Genomic DNA, 20825 nt, shown 5'->3' with positions numbered 1-20825 from the left:
TTCCTCCGCTTTAATGTCAACATCAATTTCTCCGAACTTATTTGTTCTTTTTATCAACTCTCAAACCAGAATTTGATTGTTTAGTAATCAAAATGATTGTAGATATTTAATTTTTACTTAAATAATTTTATATTTTTCAAGTACTCTTATTATACAAATTTACAATTTATAATATATCTTTTAACAATTTTTAGTTATAATTGTATAAATGCTATAATCAGTTGAACTTAAGCGCAACCATTTTGTTTTAACAATGAATTAATGTGTAATCAATTATGATAATAATCGTGCTCAATTACACTTACTTCTAATTATTTCAACGATCAATTATTTACATAAAAGTTATAATTCATACAATATTGTAAGAGTAATTGTTCAGTATAATTTATTTTTAAACTATACAACAACTTAAAATAAAAAGATTTTATTTTTATGAAAAAAATATAAATATATATTCTTGAAAAATCTTGAAAATATACTCATTTTCCAAAAAAGTATACATGTTACAAAACTTAATATAAAATATTAAACCATTTATAAACCTTTATAAACATCAATAGCAATAATATTATTTATGACTAATGACCTACATCACATTTGCTGCACAGCAACCAATAGAAGTTTCAAATAAAATGTCACGAATTGGAATTGTAGTGGCTGAAATAGAACTTTCACCCACGGGTCAAAAATACTTGATGATGATGGGAACTGCAAAAAAAAACAGATTAATTTTTGAATAATGATCTAAATTTTACTTAAGGAATAGGTCTTAATAGAAAGATAGCAACTAATTTTGTTTCAATTCAATCGAGGATCGGTATATTAAGGTATTACTATTAAAAATGTACTTCTGAATCATCTGATATGTATAAAATTCAATATATTAATCAACTGTCTCTACAAAGTCTATCTCGCGAACACAAGAAAATACCTCTTTCGAAAATGCAGTCTTAAAAATCTCCTATTCTTCAATTGCAGGGTGAAGAAATTGTATAAAAAAATTACGAACAAACAATCTGAAAAAATTTTTCTCTCCGCAATTTTTGGTAAGACTAATTATCGCTTAGCACGCATTTTGAAGTAATTTTTAAGATAATTATAATGTAATGTTTTTATTGATTTTAATAAATCAATTATAAATGGAGGTACGACATTTTTAAAATGCAAGTCACGGCATGTTCCTTGTTATAAATGCCATGCGTTTCCTAAGAGTGGATTAATCGAAAAATAATAAAATCCGTATCAAATGATTTTCAAATAAATTTACATTGTCGATCCAATAGATAATTTTATGCAGATAAGCGAACTGTATTTTTTTATTATCACATAGTAATATGATGCTTCTCTGCAGAGCAACGCAATGAAGAGCCGTTCCATCTCATATCAGCAAGAGGCCACTTCGGAGCTCAATGCAACACATTTTTTAGAAGAATTTTCTGGACGCATTATCGACAGATTTTCTAAACTGTATTACTATGTGTAATTGACTTCGAAGAGACGGTCATAATAATTTTTCAATATATAGTAAACATGTTATAAATCATAAATTACAAAAAAAAGACAAAAAATTTTTCAGGATAGCGTAAAAAACTGGCCTGGATAAACATAAAGAATTCGACCGGATTTGCTGCAAGAATTATCAGATTTTTTATCATTTCAGGCTTTTCAATCACTTTATCCATTGATATAATAAAATTAAATATTTTGTAATTGCTTCAGTTAAGTAAGAACATAACGTTTTCAAACGTCAAGAATTTAAAACTTATTAATGACTAAGTTCTTTATGAAGTACTATTAATTTTTTAATTTCCTCTACAAGAAATGTTTGTATTACATTTAAATAAATATGTCTCATTTCGTGAAAAAAATTGAAAATTCATGAAAGATATGAAAGAATTTTGGCTCGCGTTTTTACCCCATTATCGAATGAAAATTCCAATTGAACTTCATATAAAGTCACCTACCCAGTTAATGAAAGGTTTCAAAAAAGTTTGCTTAAATTTAGCTCAAATCGACGTTTTTAATAAATTAAAGACTATTATTCAGATGGATTATAATAGTAAATGTCTTTCTCTAATGAATAGAATTTTTGCAGAATTTTTACTTTTAACTTTCAAATAACATGTAAGGGAAATGATGCACTAATGAATGAAAGATTTTTACCAGTAAATGAAACCATTCTAATTAATGATAATATATTCGGAAAGTTGTTAAAAACTATTGAAATATTTAGTATTAATGCTCAATTATATTATAAAATTTGACTACTTATGAATTAGTTCAATATAATTAAATTATATTAATTTATAAATAAAGTTTCATTCACTGGTGCGTTTTCAATCACTGGGGAGGTGACTCTAATCTAAGAAAAAAATTATGCGATAAAAAAAAATTTTTTTATAAGAAATAAATTTTTAGTTTTCTTGTTGCACAAAATGTTGCTCTTTTAATGTGTTAGACAGATTTCATTTAGTGAACAGACGGCCAATTAACCATCAGTTTTAAATAGAATCATAAAAGATGTTTGTTAAAAAATCGAAATTTCAAAAAGACGAATTACTATAAAATTGTCTGAATTCTCTAGAATTTTCTTTAATATCAGGCTTATACAAGAGATTTAGAACCTAGACCTTCTGCAAATTTTTTTTTTGGACGCTAAAGGATGATCTGTAGTTATCGTTCATAACCTTTTAACGCCTTGTATACATTTAAAATTGTTTAACGCTTTGTATGCATTTAAAATTGTTTAACCTATTGAAGCCCAAGTGACGACATTTTTCGTTTATGATCGATGCAATTTTTTCCATGTTTTAGACCTTGAAAAGACTGTACGTATATAATTTTATGTAAAATTTAATGCCCTTTCAGAATCTAGGCTCAAATTTAAGATTCGATGCTTCGTTAAAAAGTTATAATTTTTTAAACAAAAATAAACGTAACAATTTTTGCGAACAATCAACTTTGAGAATTTTTTTCGAACTTTTGCAGTGAAAAACTCAAGATGTAAGTACGATCAGCGGTGATTATGGGTGTAGAAGTACCTTAGGGAATTTTCACAGATTATTGTAACCACTTTTTTTTAACACATTGGTGCCCATGGAGTAAAATGTTTATAAAAAACCATTGAATTTATGAAAAAATTATATAGAACAAAAAAGTTTTAGAATTAATCAAGGAACACTCTTCTTTCCATGTTGAAATTTGAGTTAAACGAGTTTTTTTCCTCGAAATTTCATGTTTTTTTTTTACAAAATTGTTAATAATTTTTAATTAATAACGTTTTCCAAAATTCTGACACCAGATTCGAAAATTACGAATAATTTCACGTAAGAAATGGCATCCTTAACTTTTTTTAAACAATTTTAAGTTGATGTAATACATCGCTGAAAAGGCTCAGAAATGGTCAATTCAAACGTTAAAGGGTTAAACATTTGCTTCCTTATAGAGGAAGCTTTGTGACGGACCGATTTTCGACTTAACTAATAATCGTAGAGTACTTTTACATATATTCTTAAACTAGACCGAATTGCTGATACATGTCTGTTTTTTTTTTATTAAAATGCAAAAAGCAAATAATTAAATAGTCAAAAAATAGGTGTGAATGTACCCTACTTTTAGAGGCCTCTAGAATCTGTTGGCCTCTGGAAAAAGGCCAACTTCAGACTTCTGAAAATTGTGTACAGATGGTCGTGAAAATTCTAAAAAATTTATACGTATTTTTTGACTGAATCTAAGATTTTTTAGTTTATTTTGCATTTTTTCACCTTAAGGGCTCTCTACACACACTCAATCGATAACAAATACGTAATTATTTTGTACCCATTTTTTTTTATTCTCTGGGCAACCATTAAACTTAAAATTTCGTGGGAATGATTATCAAACTTTTAAAAATGTGCCTATGTCGTCAGTTTTCAATTAAATGACCAGTACTTTCAAACAACTTGATTTCCTATTATCCCCCTTTTATACCCTAAAAAGCAACGTATTCTCCAACAATTATTTAAAATGATTTCATTAAACATTTTACTGAGATCTAACGACATAGGCACATTTTTATAAGTTTCATATTCCCTCTCACGAAATTTCAAGTTTAATGGTTGTCTAGAGAATAATAAAATGGGTTTTTTTGTTTTATTTGTCCCTAGCTGTATCGAGGAGCCTTAACTTGTTCTTTTTTAAGATAAAGAATAGTTACAGTTTTTTAATAAACAGACAATTATTTTTAAAATGATCCTGCTAGTACAATGGATCAAAAGACACATTTCAGGTTTTTTTCCGTTGAGGCCCCTAACGATTTTGGGGAACATCTAGATCTTGTGTATTCCGTTTGTATTTTTTTACCGAGGAAAGGTACTTGCACAGGGATGGCTATGTGAGATCCGGAATGCCGATGTTTTTAATCGTTTTGAGGGACTCTACACACTAAAAAAAAACTTTCTTTTTTTTTTATTCCGAGGGACTTTTTGAGGCTCATTTACAAAAATATTTAAAATTGTGTGTGAAAAATTCAACAAAATTCATGATTAAGCAAAGAATAAAGTATTTACTTAAAAAACAATGGTTGATAACGAATATGCGTTGACATATTAAGTCACCGAAAATTTACGGGCAACGAAAAAGTATTAGGTATTCAATGGTGATCTTTAAGTTTCGGAAAATATGATTCATTTCATACAGTGTAGTTACCTAAGCCGTTGCTCCTACTACAGAGATTGGCTACCTGACAACGAGGTAAAGCACCCAGATATCCAAAACTGAAAATTACATACACTCAAATACACCGGTGTTTGGACTTGAAGATACGTTTATTGAATGAATCAAAACAGGTAGGGAAGATGGTGCGAAAAAAAAGTTATACGATTCCGAATTTAAAGAATAAATTAATTACAATGCATAGCGAATATGTTGCATCAATTTTGAAAGGAATTATATAGTGATTGCTTATTTAATCGATTTACCATTAAGAGGTTAGATTAATCGTCACCATTGAAATTGATGATGAATCGAAATTGTTATAACATTGGTGGTAATAAAATACCTTATTCAATATTTGTGAAAAAATAATTGTAAGATACATCTCTTATTATTTATCTGTTATTACACATGAAAATGTAATATCCCATTTTTAAAGGAGTTAAAAATAATGCATGTTTGCTAGTGTTAATAGTGATATGAAATTGATAATGGTATATTGTTGAGCTCGCACCATCTTTCAATATATTTCTAAATGTGTCAATTCATTACTTACCTATAATACAAAGAATCGCTGTTATTGTAATAATTGCAATAATAATTCTTGTCCGCATGTGCTGCATCCATGCTCGGCGTTGGGCTCGTTTTGCAGCTTCGCGAAATTCGTCCCCAGCTGACGTTAGTCGATCACTAGCTAATTGTAAATCTTCTAGTCGATCTCCGCGTTCCATAACTCGTTGAACATTGTCTCTCATTACATCCGTAACTTCTTTGATTTGAATTCGAACACTATGATCGTATTATAAAAATAGCAATAAGTCATTTATTGATCGTGGTTACAACTTTGTATGTATTATTCTAAATATTTTCTCTCGTTCGACAAGGTGCTATTTTGGGATCTAAGTTAATGATAGAATTCGTTATGGCATCGTCAGTAAGCAAGTTTTTATCAACTGTTTTTATAATGTTTTGAGTCATTTGTAATTACGCGCTTCATTTCAACAAAAAAAGTTTATGATTATATCACAGTTAAAACACAACAAATTAATTAAGAATTCGACATTTTAATAATTAATCGATACCTTGTTAAAAATAATAGCATACGTCAAACATAAAAATATGAACGATATTTGCATGAATATTTTGTAATCAAAAAAATGTTTTCGTTTAGAAAATAAAGAATTGTTAAATATTTTCGAATTATTTTTCAATTTTATATTTCTAAGTGCAAAAATATTAAGAATGTTTCATCATTTCAAATAATTTACATCACTTTAGAAATTAAAAGTTTATTTATAAGCTTTAAATAAACTTACCTAGATATTTTACCATCGATGTGTAACTGTCCATCTGCAGAGGTTGGACGACTGAAAACGTTTATCTCAATTAATAGTGTGAAAATATCAAGGCAATTTTTCGAATGTGATAGATCTAGATCCCGCCAAAAGAAGCTTCTCAGTACCAACAAGTATTTTTCATATTATCTTCGAATTTAAAACAATTATTCCGATTAAAAGGAAAAGTATACTACAAAATAAAGGAAATATTTGAACTTACTCGAAAAGTGTGTCTTCTTCGGGTTCACTATCATTGTTCAACAGCATTTCCTGCAATACGTCACAAATGAGTATTATTCAACTTGTCAGAGATGAAAATGAACACAAACTTGAAGTACAGACAACATGCAAATACATACGTAAATCGATAGACCGGCTTTGGGTGTTATCAGAGCTGCTTGAATTATATACGCATATATTTTGTCAAAATACGATAATACTCACTTTCTCAGCATCGGCGGCACCCTGGAGATCTCCATTAGAGAGGTTACGTCCCGAGCGCGTCGCCATTTTTCACAGATCTGCGTTCGCGTTTGCATAAACAGATTAAATAAGTCTCGATTGACGACAAGCAGTGGCGAAGTCAACAAAAAATTCTTGCTGAACTAACGATGTGCAGAAGGCCACTACGGAGTTGGTCATTTCTATCGGTTTTTGCGTCTTCTTCGTTGACAATTCAGAGCTACCGCTATGGCTGTCGGTTCATTGGTTGCTGAGCGCCAACTAGTCCGGCCTGTTGATTCTAAAAGCGCGATATAAATATCAAGTGTGACGACGACGTGCTAAACACGTTACTTACTATAGCGCTCGTAAAGGCCTAACACTGAAGTAGCACCATTTGTTGCATGTTTGACGACGGTACGTATAGATGTTGCGATGATGAATTCATCAATTTACTGAGACAAGGTGTAAACATGACCTTGACTCTCTCGATTGCTATTCAATATTTATCAACTATCGGTAGGGCTACAATTCAATGTAAAGGTTTCGAGGTATGTTAAGTATTAATCATTTTTTTACTAGATACAAAACTTTGAGAATTCAAAATTATCTGCGTATATACTTTTGAAAATATTTCAATACTGAGTATTGTCGGTACGATCAAAAACCATCGCTTCGAACTTACCAGCATATGATTACGTAGATACTCAGAGATCTTACTGGTGTTTATTGGATTTACATGAGCCATTTTGAGAACAAAATGAAAAATAAAAAAATAATCGCACACGTGTACTGACCTGAATAATTTTTTTTTTATAATTTGAGAAAATATTGTTATTGAAACTTTGCAGAACTGCATATTATCGATTAGGTTTTTAACGTTAATTCATGCACTTAACTCTGAAACTATTGAAATTTTGTTTGTTAATTTCCACGACTTCAACTACCACAGTTCTGATGATTTTATTAAAATATACTTTTTATTTTAAAAATAATTATATTTTTACAACTTCTTGTGACATCGATCGGCGATCATTACTATACTAACATTGTATGGTTGTACAATAACTAAGATAATAAGTTTCTCAAAATTGGAAATAAGCGTATGCAAATGATACCCATATAATGTTAACTACGTTTGGTACTTTCCCTAGGCTTAGGTCGACCAATATCATTTTTTTTTAAATTTTACTACAAGCATTACACGAAATTTCTTGTATTTTGATGAACTTAATTTGTACAAACACAAACTCGCTATACTTGATATAAATTTGAATTTTTCCATACTAATGTATAAACAACATACAATAATGATATGAAAATACAACTTAAAACTTTGCGATTCGTACAAAATTTATCAAATAACAAAAGTTTAATCATAGAATAAATTCTAGAATTGTTTCAACAGTTCATTTCGGATTTGTAAATTGCATCAATATATGTGACAAATAGTCCATTTAAATTACTTCTATAATTATATAAATGTTTTTTCATTTCAATTTAAGATAATTAATCGTCTTTTCCTAAAGTTGTGAATACAATTTCTAGATTGTTTACTTATTTATCAAAAACAATTCTTAGAATAAATTTTTTGACACTATAATATATTATTTTTAATTGAATTATTCATCAGTTCCACAATGTTTTTTTAAACCATGTTAATATGTGAATTTATTGATTTTGGGTAAACAATCTGAAACCAAAAAATTGAGATGGAAATTACGTTCTTGATATTAGAAAGTCGGCTCAAAGAATTTGTATCGTATTTTTTTGAAACGTAAGTACCCAGAAATATTCTATACTAATGTTCCCAAAATTGAAGTATGCGAGCACTTATTATTTAGATCAATATTCACATTTCCTCGCTACAATTTATTCTTATGTCAACGGATACAATTTTATGAAATATTCTGATTGTTTTTGATGAATGCTTTTTGATGTCAAAAGAAATATAATATATTTCTTTTGTTAAAAAGTAGCGTATTTCATGAAAGCATTATCCGAAAAAAATATGCAAAATGTTCAGATTTTTTTTATTTATCGATGCGTGAGAGAGCAGAAAGACTACGAGAAACAGGGAAACAAGAAATAGAAACCACATGTAAATCATCAACGTAAGTGGATTATTCTAATAACAAAATTATTTTGTCACACCCCAATCAAAACTCTTAAAGTTTATAATTTTTTAAATATTATTGACAGCCAATTCTATATCGATAAATTCCTGATAAAAAAACGCAGATATGTGATGAGAATATACATCAGTAGATGCCAAGTATGAAGCACTTGATCATATGTTCGAAATGGGGGAAAAATAAAATTTTAAAATTGTCAAATATTGAGCAAAGGTATTTATTAAGTTTTTGGCGTGCATTCTAATAACACAAAATAATTGCATTACTTGCGAGAGATAGCAAAATTAAAACTCTCGATTGAATTTATGATTATAAATAAAAAATCGGCGATTTTATCTACAATTCTTCAAAAATTAATTATACTTACAAAATGTACACTTGAATAAGTTGAATCGACATTTATTAATTCCAAAAGTATGCAGTTTTTTAACTGTATTTCATAATCATGAAACATCACAAGCATCAATTTTTTAGTAGTATAAAAGTTCCTTTTATTATGAATGATGTATTTAGAGAAATTTCATCTATCTGAGCATACTTTTATATTCTAATAATTTTATTTTATTTTGATTTAGTACGTTATTTTGCTTGTTTGAAAAATTATAAACTTAGAGATATACATGGATTGATCAAGTTTTTGAAGTAATTGTTTAAGCGTATTGAAAGGCAGTTTTAGATTTATTATAAACTAATAGAATACTTTTAAATGAAAGTAATTTATTAATTTTATAAGACATGCAAATTCTCACAACTTTTGCTTTTACTATCCTTCATACACATCTTATTAAGTAATTCTCGAGCCAGATTCAGACTGAGAGCTGTTTTACTTCCTTGTAGCTTAGACGTGATCTTATTCTTGCTACCTTGTCGACGAAGTTTCCGATCTCTTGATTCGCGAAGTCGTATTTGCTTAAGAACTCCAACAAGAAGCTCATCGACGTTATGTTGAATACCACTTGATGTTTCGATAAACTTGCATTCACGAGATGCTGCCAATTGCTTACCTTCTGTGAAAATTTAAACTTATATTTATTAAATTAATGATATTACTGAGCTTTTGCTTGTAACACATCGTCATTGTTTTCACGTTAACAGAAAATAACACAATTTGATTAATATTTTTTCACTTGCCATTCGTAGAGATAGTACGACTTCTAGCTAAGTCTGATTTATTGCCAACCACAATGACAGTTTGTTCTTGAGTATAATGCTCTCGCCAAAGGTAATTTAACATTTCTTCAGCTACTTGAAAGCTTGGACGGGATACAATCGAATAAACCACAATACAAGCGTGTGGCTCGTACGTCGATAAAGAGTTTTCTAGCTGCAGAGAGTATTTTAAATTACTTTTAAGGCTGTTTTTCGCCACAATTTATTTAATGTGTAGCAATTATTCATAAATTAGCACGAACAAAATAAATCATTTCAAAGCTACTATTTTAAATTGTATTTTTAGAATAAATGTTTTAGTCGTTGAAATTACATTATTTTTTTTTCTTAATAAAAATAATTAAGATCCAACAAAACTTACACTCATTTCTATGTGAGGATGATCAATAAAGACCATTTCTGATTCTTCGCCGTCCAATAAAATAGAAACCGTTTTTTCGCCAAATTCGTCATCTGCAACGTAAAATAATTAAAGAGTAAAATTATTTTGTAGTACGACCTTATACGAGTAGATTTTTGAAAGACAACTGAACTCAAAATAAATATAACAATTTTTAAACACGTTTCTCTGACATTTCTGGAAATTTTTTTAAAAACCTAAGCATTTAGAGACAAGCAGGTGTCGACGTGACTTTATCAAATTTTTGTGCAGAAAACATATTGATAAATTTATAAATAATCCGAACTTAGTAATTATTTTCAAGAGAAATTTAGACAATGAAGTTTATTACATATTAAATAAGTTATGATTAGTATTTGAAACTCCATATAATCTTACCTAAACTAGCATCATAAGTATTCATATATTCGCTTGTCATGAATTGCGAAACAAGTGCTGTTTTACCTACACCAGAATCACCTAATAGTACAACTCTATGTTTTGTGACTTCCTCGACATCGCTATCCGTACTATCAACCTCGACTCCTTGGCCGCTACAGCAGCTGCCTTCAAAAGGAGACCGCTCACCTGATATGTTACTGTTCCTAAAATTATGAAAAACTAATTCAAACAATTCCATTGTCAATAGAATGGTAAAAAAGCCAAGATTAACAATGACGCAAATGACATTTTTCATAAATGTTAATAATAACTGCAAATGAAAAATATTATTTCTCACTTTAAGAGATTCTTAACTTATTGCGGAAAATAAAGTGATACAATATGCAACGGGCAAGAATTGTATGGCTGCGTGCAAAACTGATATATTCATTGCAAATTGGAAAATAATTTTCCATGAAAATTAAGCTTTACCCCTTAAAAAGTAAAATAAAAAATATTGTCTTGACCCAGGTATTTTTTTCATAATTTGGTTTTTACGTGGCAAGTCAAATCTAAACAGTTCAGTCGATTTCTTCTGCATTTAGCGGGTATTACATTAATTCCATGGTGATTATAAAGAAAATCCTTTTAAGAACTACTCATAAGATGTTTTTTGAAAGATTTGCATTACGAATTGAAAGAGTGATTTTTTAAGACACATTTAAAAAAGAATTTCCCCAGTACAGGATTTTGTCTTATATTTTACAAAAAGATAGTCTTCGCAAGCACTGGCAAATTAATAACTGTATTATAAACTAAACAAATTATACTTAAAAAAGAAATAAGAGATTTTTTGAAGAAAATACAAAAATACAAAATAGATAATGGAAATTTAAAAATAATTGATATAACTTTTTGTGACTGAATGATATATGATACAAATCCCCCAAAAATTTTATTCATAACATTTTCATAAAAAAATGTTTAAAAATTTCAAGACGTATTTTAATAACATATACAAGTTTCACGTTGTTATCGTGTTTTAAATTTAAGTAAACGAAAAGCGGAGTGACATTTTTAAATGTCTTACCACTTTAATTTACCAAAAATATGTTTAAATTAACAAATACTTCAATTCATTCTAAAAATTATTTTTTAATTACAAATTCATTACAATTATATGCATTGATTAATTTCATTATACTGCATGATTTATATATAGTAAAAAAGGTATAGTTTTGAAAGAATTAGTGCCGTAAAGTAATTACTTGTGAACAAAAATAAGGCCTTTACGCCAATTTTTGAACATTCGAGAAGTTAAATATAATGATGAAACCATAAGAATAATACTCAAACGAACATGTACATACTTGCTTGCGTCACATACCAGTAGGCTTAAAATACATCTCAAACGCTTTAACCGTTTGTTTATAAGACATTATATTTTGATCGATTTTAGTATTGTTCTACGTTTTAGAAATGTAAGTAGGAAACGAGGTCTTGTAGTTCATTTTTAACCATAAGCATAAATTTGCCATATCTATCGTTACCGAAGTTTCTCGTTAGTGTCTATGAGTCAGCTGTGAACAACTGTTTTTATAATAAACGCAGTGAATCATTTTGAGGCAAAAGCTTCACGATCATTGACTCTCGAGATGGAATGAGTCTAAAGCTTACGAGAATTTCGGAAACTATAGTTGGCTCATGGCCCACGTCCACGTTATATGTACGCATTTACTTTCTCACAGAGCTTGTCACTTCTCTCCCCTCTTAAAAGCTCTTTATTTCAACTATTAAACTGAGCTCGGCATCTCATCGAACCAAATAATACCGTCTGCTGATGAAAAATTCGCGCATTCTTCAAGCTTCATCGTAAGAGCAAGGTTGAACGAAAAAGTGCGTGTCTTTCACAATATTACTATAAAATCGCAAACAATTAGATTTCAGTGAAAATGGAATTGGCTAAAGGTACAGTAATCCAATTTATTGATTTTTTTGTTATTTACACAATTTTTTAAATTATTACAAAAATTCAGCGGCTGCAATTTTGATCAAACATTGTGAAAACAAATTTGAAGCAAATTATTCATTACTAAATATACTTTATTATTCATATTCTTTAAAATCATGCTTTTCAAACGTAAAGTCACTAGGTATGAAGATTTTAACGAAAAAAAACTCGAGTCAAGTTCCATAAGTATAGAATTCTTTTTTACATTTAGGGAATTTCTCAAATGCATTAAAAGAAAATAAAATGTAAGAATACTTTACAAGATATAGTTTTTTTATAAGATAATTTTTGCTTACAGTGGATTTAAATTTGAAGAGCTTGGTAGAACAAGCTGGAGAAAATGCAAATGTGACTTCTCTTTCACAGTCAGTTAAAACATCTAAATCAGTAAAGAGTGTAAAGTCAAAATCGGTCATTGAATCTGGTCAAACAATCAAATCCGTCACTTCATCGTCCACAAGATCTCAGCAATCTGTAGAAGTTGAAGAAAGTATAGAGTATGAAGAGTAATTTGAAAATGAATTTGATGATTTTTGACCTAAGTTAAATATTTTAGTGTTAAATATTTTAGTCTCGAAAGGTATAAAATTGTTTTCCTTGACGGTTCCTTGAAATTTTAATACAAGAAAAAAATTGCTTGCACAGTCTTTAAATTATCTAAAAAATTTACACTATGTTTGAATCATTCAATTTGTTTAAATTTGGCCTTCATCCAAACAATTTGAAACAAAACGTCAATAAGATTAGTGTACGACGTCTATTTAATCAAGGAAACGTGTTTAAAACATTCTAGAGAAATGGCTAATTCACATAAGCGGAGGCAAAGAAGTTTTTTTATTTCTCATAATTCAATGTTCTAATTTAAAATATGAGGAAATACTTTGACAATTGCATACATCGATCTATTTTTAGCGTAGTTAGCAGCTCTTGAACTTTATACAATGAGATTTCAAATGAGGTAAATGTACAAAACGTGTAAGTTTTGTTAAACAATAAATTTATAAAGAAATGTTTTTTGTAAATGATTATTGTTTAATAAATGATAAGACTTAAATATAATAAAAGTTATTTGTAATAGTTGTAAAAAAAATGTTTATAACATTAATAAAATATAAGAAATATTAAACTTGATTGATTTAATGCTTAACCGATAATATGCAAGAAACAAATTTATTAAAATGTTATTAATAATTTTTAAAAAAATTTACGTTGATAATTTTGAATTTATTTGAGATGATGCATACCACATACATGCTAACATGTGCTTCTTAACGTTTTTAAAATTAACTCGCTCTATTTTTGTGTAACTATCAATACTTATGTCAAAAAAAAGTAGTTCGTAAGTTTTGTAACAGTAAAAAGTATTTTTGCGCAATGATGTTTGACGAAAGATTCTTTCATGCAAAGAATTAAATAAATCAATAATTTTTAATTACAGAAAAAGTCAATTTATGAAAAGGATATTGATATAATCCTTGGCCACTAATATAAGATATTGCTCCATTCAAAATGAAAATCGCTTTTTCTTCTGAAAGTAATTGAAAGCCGATATACCGAACCAATTAGATGTGTTTAATGAAAAAATTTTTTTTCAACTCATGCAGTTTTGCTTTTTTCATACAGCGTATCATTTTTAATGTACTAATTTTTATAATGAAATTTTTTCCAAACTTAAATTTTCAGGAGTAAAATAACCGTCAACGACTTTGCTGAAGATGATTAATCTATATTTTTCCGGCTTGATAACGGTAACCCAAAAAATGAATCGATATGTACTATTTATAGCCATCCCAAAATGATCAAAACATGTAGAAATAATATAGATTCGTGATGAATTACTCTTATATAAACTTACTTTTCCCCAATGATTCATGGCTAATCAGTTTCCACTGTGAAAATCTTGTAGCCCAGATTAAATTCGTCTGGTCTTGAAAATAGTTTCATTGAGGATTATATAAAAATTTCACCACTTTCAAATTATTCACAATTTTAATATCAAAAATCTGAGTCTATGACGAAAGAACCTTTTGACTTTCAAGACTATTGTAGATGGGATGAGTTTGTAGTATGATATAGCCTTACTTAAAATAGCTAGAATAGTTGATTAGGCTCATGCTTTTCATAGGAGAAAAAACTTTGCAAAGAAAAAAATTATTTGCAATAAATTAAAAATTTAAATTAGAACGAAACGTGTCATAATTTTTTGAATGAGTGTTTTTTTTTCATAAATAAGAAAGAGAATTATATTAATTTTAATTCCGATTGATTCACTTTAAAACGATTAGTCTAATTTTTTAAATGCTCATATTGTACTGTTAGTAAATCGATTTACTTAAAATGATATGCTGAAGAAGTATCAATTAGGTGGCTTTGCACGAACATATAAGTAATGTTTTTTTCATGGCACGTTATTTTCGGTAATCTTAAGTATAAATATACTGATCGAGGGCAGTAATAATTTCGATCAATTTGCTGAGGTTGCAGCCGTAGCTATAGAAGTTCTGAAAAAGTGTTTATCACTATGTCTTTGTAATTCAAATGTTTTACGCTAGATATTACAATGAATGAGATACATTCGTGAAAAACTCATAGACCAGAAAAAACAAGAAAATATAAAAAAATTACACAGCAAGCGTAATAAAAAAATCGAAAACCCCATGTTTGACGACGTTTTCTGATGAAGAATCGGATGATGACCTTGAATTTGACCTTGAATTTGACCTTGAACTTAATCTAACAGTTACAGTGACTCAAAAATCGATTTTTCAAATGGGAACCTCCCACTTTTTTTGCAGATTTGAAAAGATTTTGTTTTTTTTTCTATGGTTATTTTGTGGGCACGAAAATAAACTCCTTGTTTGAGCTTAATTTTTGGTTAAATAGGGGTTTTATTTGAGTCTGTAGCACCCTTAAAATGACCTTGAAAAAGAAACTACGATCTTAACACATTTGAACGTAAAATTTTCCGCTCTTGTCAAATCTGCAATAATAGTCCACTCAATTTTTATTTTCCATCCTTCAGACCATACAGGTTTTACAGGCAGGTATAATGTTCAGATATTCGAATTGTGTTGGTTAGGAATTTGAATTTACAAAATTGTTTTCGGACCACACGCAAATCAATTTAAAAAATTTATAGTAATATATAAGTGTCCCCTCTGTGCGCAATGAATTTTCTGTTGGCCATTGGGTATTAAAAATGTAAACCACGTATAAAAGAACTATTTTTTCGGTGTATTATCAAGTCAATTTGTCCCTTCTATGCGTATCCTCTCCTTGCGTATTTTTTTTAAATATGCATGAAAAGCCTCAATTAAAATAGAGAGAAAAATTCTTCTAGCATTACCGCCTATTTTTTGACATCACTTTTATGTTAAATTAAGTTGCTAATATTATGTAAGTATTGCGGTAAAACTCTTTATTTTCTGATTTGATGATCAGAAAAATGTCAGTTATCTCATTTTCCATATATGACGTATTCCACGCTCGACCAGACAGCGCGCTCGAGTGGGCCATTTTTTAATGTATCGCAACTTTTCTAACTCACTGTGACTGGCGCAATTTAGTCTGAACAAATATTGCACTTATGCATTCCGATAGATTTTTGTCTGTTTTTTCCAATGGTGGTATCAGTTTTTCAAAAAAATTTAATCTTCATGGAGAAAATTGACTTTAAAGTTAACTGAATTTTTCGGCAAGTATACCCTCTTCGATTTTGTTCGAAGCTATCTCGATCGAAAGGTAATCTAATAACGAAGGTTTTAAAAAAAATTCAAGTTGGAGACTCAAACGATTCAAAAGTTATGAACAATCAAGTACCAAAAAACGTGATTTTACGAACGAATTCTGGCCGTACGCGGCTGCTTCTTGCTCCGCCGGTAGGAGAGGGGATAACAGGAGTCGACGAGAATAAACGCGCGCGGATAGAATTCGTCCGAAAACCACGTTTTTGGTACATTGTTCATAACTTTTGAACCGTTTGAGTCTCCAACTTGAATTTTTTTTTAAATTATTAGATTACTTTTCGATTGAGATAGCTTCGAACAAAATCGAAGAGGGTATACTTACCGAAAAATTGAGTTAATTTTAAAGTAATTTTTCTCCATGAAAATTAACTTTTTTTAAAAAATCGATACTTAGAAAGAACAGACAAAAATCTATCGGAATGCATGTGCGCAATATTTTTTCAGATCAAATTGCGTCGGTCACAGCGAGTTAGAAAAGTCGCGATACATTGAAAAATGCCCTGTGCGAGAGTACTGTCTGGTCGAGCGTGGAATACGTCACATATGGGTCAAAAAATACTTTTTTACAAATCCGTGCGCACGTATGTCACCGATCTGGACGCGCTTTTGGTATGTTATAGTGTATGGTAAAAAGGTCCCAAAACCAACATTTTAAACCCCCTCTCTCCTTCTCCCCCACCCCGCTAAAAACGTCTATTTTCTATTTACATTTATTCGGAAGCCCTGAAGCAATTAAAAAATCTGAAAAAATTCATGAAGGTACTTTTCAACAATCCAAACAACCTTGAAGTTTTTCAGATTTTTTATGTGCTTCAGGTCTTCACATAAAATCTTTGAAAATTTTAAATGTCCAGATGCAGCGATATGAACCGATACTAAACTTGAAATTTTTTTTCGTTTTTTATTGCATTGAAAAAGAGAACTTCAAATTTGTTCACTACAGCATTTACTTAACATACCAAAAGCGCGTCCAGATCGGTGACATACGTGCACGCATGGTTTTGTAAAATAGTATATTTTGCACCTAGGGAGTGAAAAACTGGAAAGTCTCAGAGCACGTGTAATTTATTATGAAGCCGAGCCGTCACATGCTCTGAGACTTTCATTTTTCGCTACATAGATGCAAATACAATTTTTTGTGAATCCCCCAGCCTAAAGTAACATTTTGGTTTTGCGCAGCGGAAGTAAAATGTTACTTTAGGTTGGGGTGGCACAAAAAAGTATTCTTTAAAATAAAAACAATTTTTTGGTTCTAAAATAAAAATAGTGCTTTTATCCAAAATGAGCAAAAAAAATTGGTAACAATTTGTTATGTCATTTTAATGAATAGATTAAGAGGGCAGACTGGTGTTTCAAGATGATATTTTAAAACCGCCAAATAAATCGAAATAACAAAAAAATTTTTTGTAGTAAAATATATTCATACTGCCCTGATTGATAAAAAGAAAATCGAAAATCCCAATTAAATTACTGTTTTCATAATATTAAATATTGTGATTAGATTGACTGGTCACCCTATTCTGGCGTAAGTTCTTCGTCTATATTGATCTATGAGGTCATAAAATCTTCAGAAAAAAACTCTATTCTACTAAAGTCAAGCAAAATTGTAAAAAAAAAAATTTCTCCTCTTCCAAGAGCTTAAATACAGCTCTTAGCGAAAATAAAATGTTAAATTTCTTAAAATTTGTCGTAGTTTGACGTGTACATTAAGTTGTAAACAATTTTTAAAAATTCTGCTCCACTGAGGTGGAAGAATAGTGAAAAATAGTATATTACTGCCCTAGACCGGGGAAAAAACAGAAAATTCCCAGGGCACGTAAAATAAGCGTCGAAGCGAAGCCTCACTCGCTCTCCTCTCGGCTTCTCCTCGGGTGACACTTACACATTTTCTCCTTTCTCTCATGCTGTGTATACGATTTTTCTCAGTGAAACATTTGCTTTTTTAAATAAAATGTTTATATAAATGTTAAGTACGATTACCTGCTACTATTGACAGAGGTATTGCTCTTGCTGCGACGAGAAATAATTGAGTCACCCCGATTTATAACTCCTTTGTGAGTTATACTAAACGCTCTCAATCTGTACAAGTCATCGCCAGCGCGTGGGTTGTATGCTTTCTCTGGCAAACTGTGAACTCTGGGTCTTATATGATCTGGAACTGAAAGTAGAATCAGAAATAGCTGTGTCATTGAGTATTTTTTGATAAATTTTCAAAAGTCTTAATTTAAAAACGAGACTAATTCTAAATATTTTTCGAGGGTTAAGGCCATACACAAGACTTTTAATCATTGGATCCATCGTCTGCTAATCTAAAATTTCAAACATTTACGTTATTTATATTATTTTATTGTCCTTCGATAAAATAAATCATGAATAAAATGTGGCTGTTAAAAAACCAAATAAAATTCTTTAGGACGAAACTAGATATTTTTTAGATTTGACTAAATTGAATACGAATTTTTGGGATTGGGTAATGATAAAATCGGTTTTGCAAAAAATTAAAATATTAATAATAAGGGTAGACATGTTTTTTTAATTATAATAAAATTAAATTTAGCATTACCTTATAATTAAGGACTTTTTCGATTTTTAAACTATTAAATGTGTAATTTAAAAAATTAATATGTAGCAGTAAAAGCATTCAAAAATTTATTATTTATTTTCAAACGCTATCGATTTCAGATCTTAAATGAAAAAACATTTTAATCGTCGACAACTAAAAGCAAAGGGCAAGCGAAAGTGCTATCAATTTCAAAAAAAATATTCGGTGTAGTATATAATTTGCAATCAACTGCTGGTTGCATACTGCTTTTAACTAATTGCGGTCCCTGCATTCTATAAACGAACCATCGATGCATCCGAGATGCGCAAGTTTACTTTTCCAACTTCCAATACTGGAAGTCTAATATTATTATTGTTTCTCTCCGGTACGTTCAACCTTGACTTGCCATGAAAAAAAAAAACTGAAATAAATCTATTTTCAAAATAAAGTTAAACAATAAATTCACGAAAAAATATTCGTTTAAGTTTTTCGTACCCTTATGAAAGTAATCTTTAATTAACTTTATATTTTAAACAATCTGAAGGATTCTGAGACAATGAAACATTTATAATAAAAATTTAATATAATGAATTGATGCAATAAGAAACTAAGTCTTTTAATTTTTCATACAAATTGCTTTTGAAATCATTGTCAATAGAAAGTCGCATATAATAATGTTTGTTTTTACCTACTGAATTAAAGTATTTTGAGTATGTAAAAATTTAAGCAATCTTATGATAGCAAAAATTTTCTGTTTGTTGGGTATTTATCGTGAAATATAATTTTGTTTTAAGTACCCGATTCAATAACTTCGTAAAAACTCTTGTATCAAAACTACAAGTGACTATTTTAATTATTGATGTGAATGTTTTTAAAATAATTGCGTTTTTAACGCCAATATTATACAGAAAGATTTTAATATATACAATATGTAGTTGATCATTACTTTTTCAAATAATATATTCTCAGCATGTACACCAACTTCCGCTCAGGGACATAGATCTGCCTGGGGCTTGTCATTACCTTCGTTCGTATTTCTTTTCTTTTTTACTTGATACTTAACTTATTCTTATTCCAAGATACAATATACCTGTTCAGTAAGAGGGAAAAATAACTAAAAGATAACACGATTCACAAACAAATTTGAAAATTGAATTACAGAATCGAAAAATTTATTAATTTCAATTTTATTCAAATTTTTTTATGACATAAGAGTCAAATACAGTGGTGGCAACTTATTGCTATACTGGTATGTGTAATAGTTTTCGTTTTTTTCTAGAAAAATAAGTAATTTATCATTTATTGCAGGGCTAACTAATACCGGAATACATTTCCAAAAAAAAACTTTTTTTTCGATTTGGTTATACTTTAAAAAATCACTCACAGAAATTTGGTATACAGAAATTTCAATTCGAAGGCAGTGCTTTTTTTGAAAATTTGAAACGGTCAAAATTTATTGAAATTTGACAAGGAATTCAAAAAAAATATTTTCAAATTTTTTTACCGAAACCATCGGGTTCTAGGAACCTTCTTTTATTAAAAATAGCATTTTTCAGATGTAGAAGTTATTGCCTTCAATTAAAAAATCTGGAAAAATTTGAGGTTATGTATTTTGATAAAAAGAAAACAAGAAAAAAGTTTTTCCAGATTTTTCGAGGCTTTGTATTGTCCTAAAAAAATTATTTTAGTCAAAAAAAGGGGGTTTTGGCTTCAAAAGGTGCGTTCACTTTTTTGAAAAAATTTGAGGTTACTTTATTTAATGAAATAAAAAAGGGAAAAAATTTAATCACCGTATCTGGGCTTTTGAAATTTTCAATAATTGTTTCTGAAGGCCCGAAGCACTCAAAAAATCTGAAGAAATTCAAGGTTGTTTGAATTGTTGAAAAGTACCTTCATGAATTTTTTCAGATGTTTTAATTGCTTCAGGGCTTCAGAATAGATAGAAAATGGACGTTTATAGGGGAGGAGGGGGACAGGAGGGGGGGGGGGGG

At 29.4% G+C, this 20825-nt stretch overlaps 2 protein-coding genes across 3 annotated transcripts in view; both read right to left on the bottom strand.

The window, feature by feature from the left end:
* Positions 1 to 508: 508 nt before the first annotated feature.
* Positions 509 to 6996, bottom strand: LOC106649291 (synaptobrevin homolog 1-like). 2 transcript variants are annotated; one of them, XM_014366624.2, is made up of 7 exons: positions 6829 to 6996; positions 6474 to 6771; positions 6250 to 6299; positions 6009 to 6059; positions 5249 to 5481; positions 4687 to 4754; positions 509 to 708 (listed from the first exon to the last, which is right to left on the bottom strand). In XM_014366624.2, exons 2-6 carry the CDS (start codon positions 6537 to 6539, stop codon positions 4717 to 4719), a joined length of 438 nt encoding a protein of 145 aa, XP_014222110.1. In that variant the 5' UTR covers positions 6540 to 6771; positions 6829 to 6996; the 3' UTR covers positions 509 to 708; positions 4687 to 4716. The 2 variants fall into 2 exon arrangements, with proteins under 2 accessions (XP_014222110.1, XP_014222119.1); XM_014366633.2 differs by lacking the exon at positions 4687 to 4754 and having other exon boundaries at positions 514 to 708; positions 6829 to 6988.
* Positions 6997 to 8806: 1810 nt separating this feature from the next.
* LOC106650829 overlaps positions 8807 to 20825 on the bottom strand; it is an 18141-nt gene continuing 6122 nt past the window's right edge. The window contains exons 4-8 of the mRNA XM_023461092.1: positions 18273 to 18450; positions 10554 to 10759; positions 10137 to 10228; positions 9737 to 9929; positions 8807 to 9612 (exon numbers count right to left, since the gene is read on the bottom strand). Of these exons, the coding sequence (XP_023316860.1) occupies positions 9332 to 9612; positions 9737 to 9929; positions 10137 to 10228; positions 10554 to 10759; positions 18273 to 18450 (950 nt within the window). The 3' untranslated portion in view covers positions 8807 to 9331. The remainder of the gene's footprint in view (positions 9613 to 9736; positions 9930 to 10136; positions 10229 to 10553; positions 10760 to 18272; positions 18451 to 20825) is intronic.

This window comes from Trichogramma pretiosum, unplaced genomic scaffold (assembly GCF_000599845.2).
Source record: "Trichogramma pretiosum strain Unisexual culture from Peru unplaced genomic scaffold, Tpre_2.0 scaffold34, whole genome shotgun sequence".
Classification (NCBI taxonomy): domain Eukaryota; kingdom Metazoa; phylum Arthropoda; class Insecta; order Hymenoptera; family Trichogrammatidae; genus Trichogramma; species Trichogramma pretiosum.
Note: the sequence above shows the minus strand (reverse complement) of the source record. Positions and strands in the feature narration are given on the sequence as shown.

Coding starts and splice junctions, on each gene's coding strand:
- LOC106649291 (XM_014366624.2), bottom strand. CDS start 6,539: ATGGCGACGCGCTCGGGACGTAACCTCTCTAATGGAGATCTCCAGGGT. Junction 6,060..6,249: donor GAAGAAGACACACTTTTCGA/GTAAGTTCAAAT, acceptor AAACGTTTTCAG/TCGTCCAACCTCTGCAGATG. Junction 5,482..6,008: donor ATCGATGGTAAAATATCTAG/GTAAGTTTATTT, acceptor ATACGATCATAG/TGTTCGAATTCAAATCAAAG.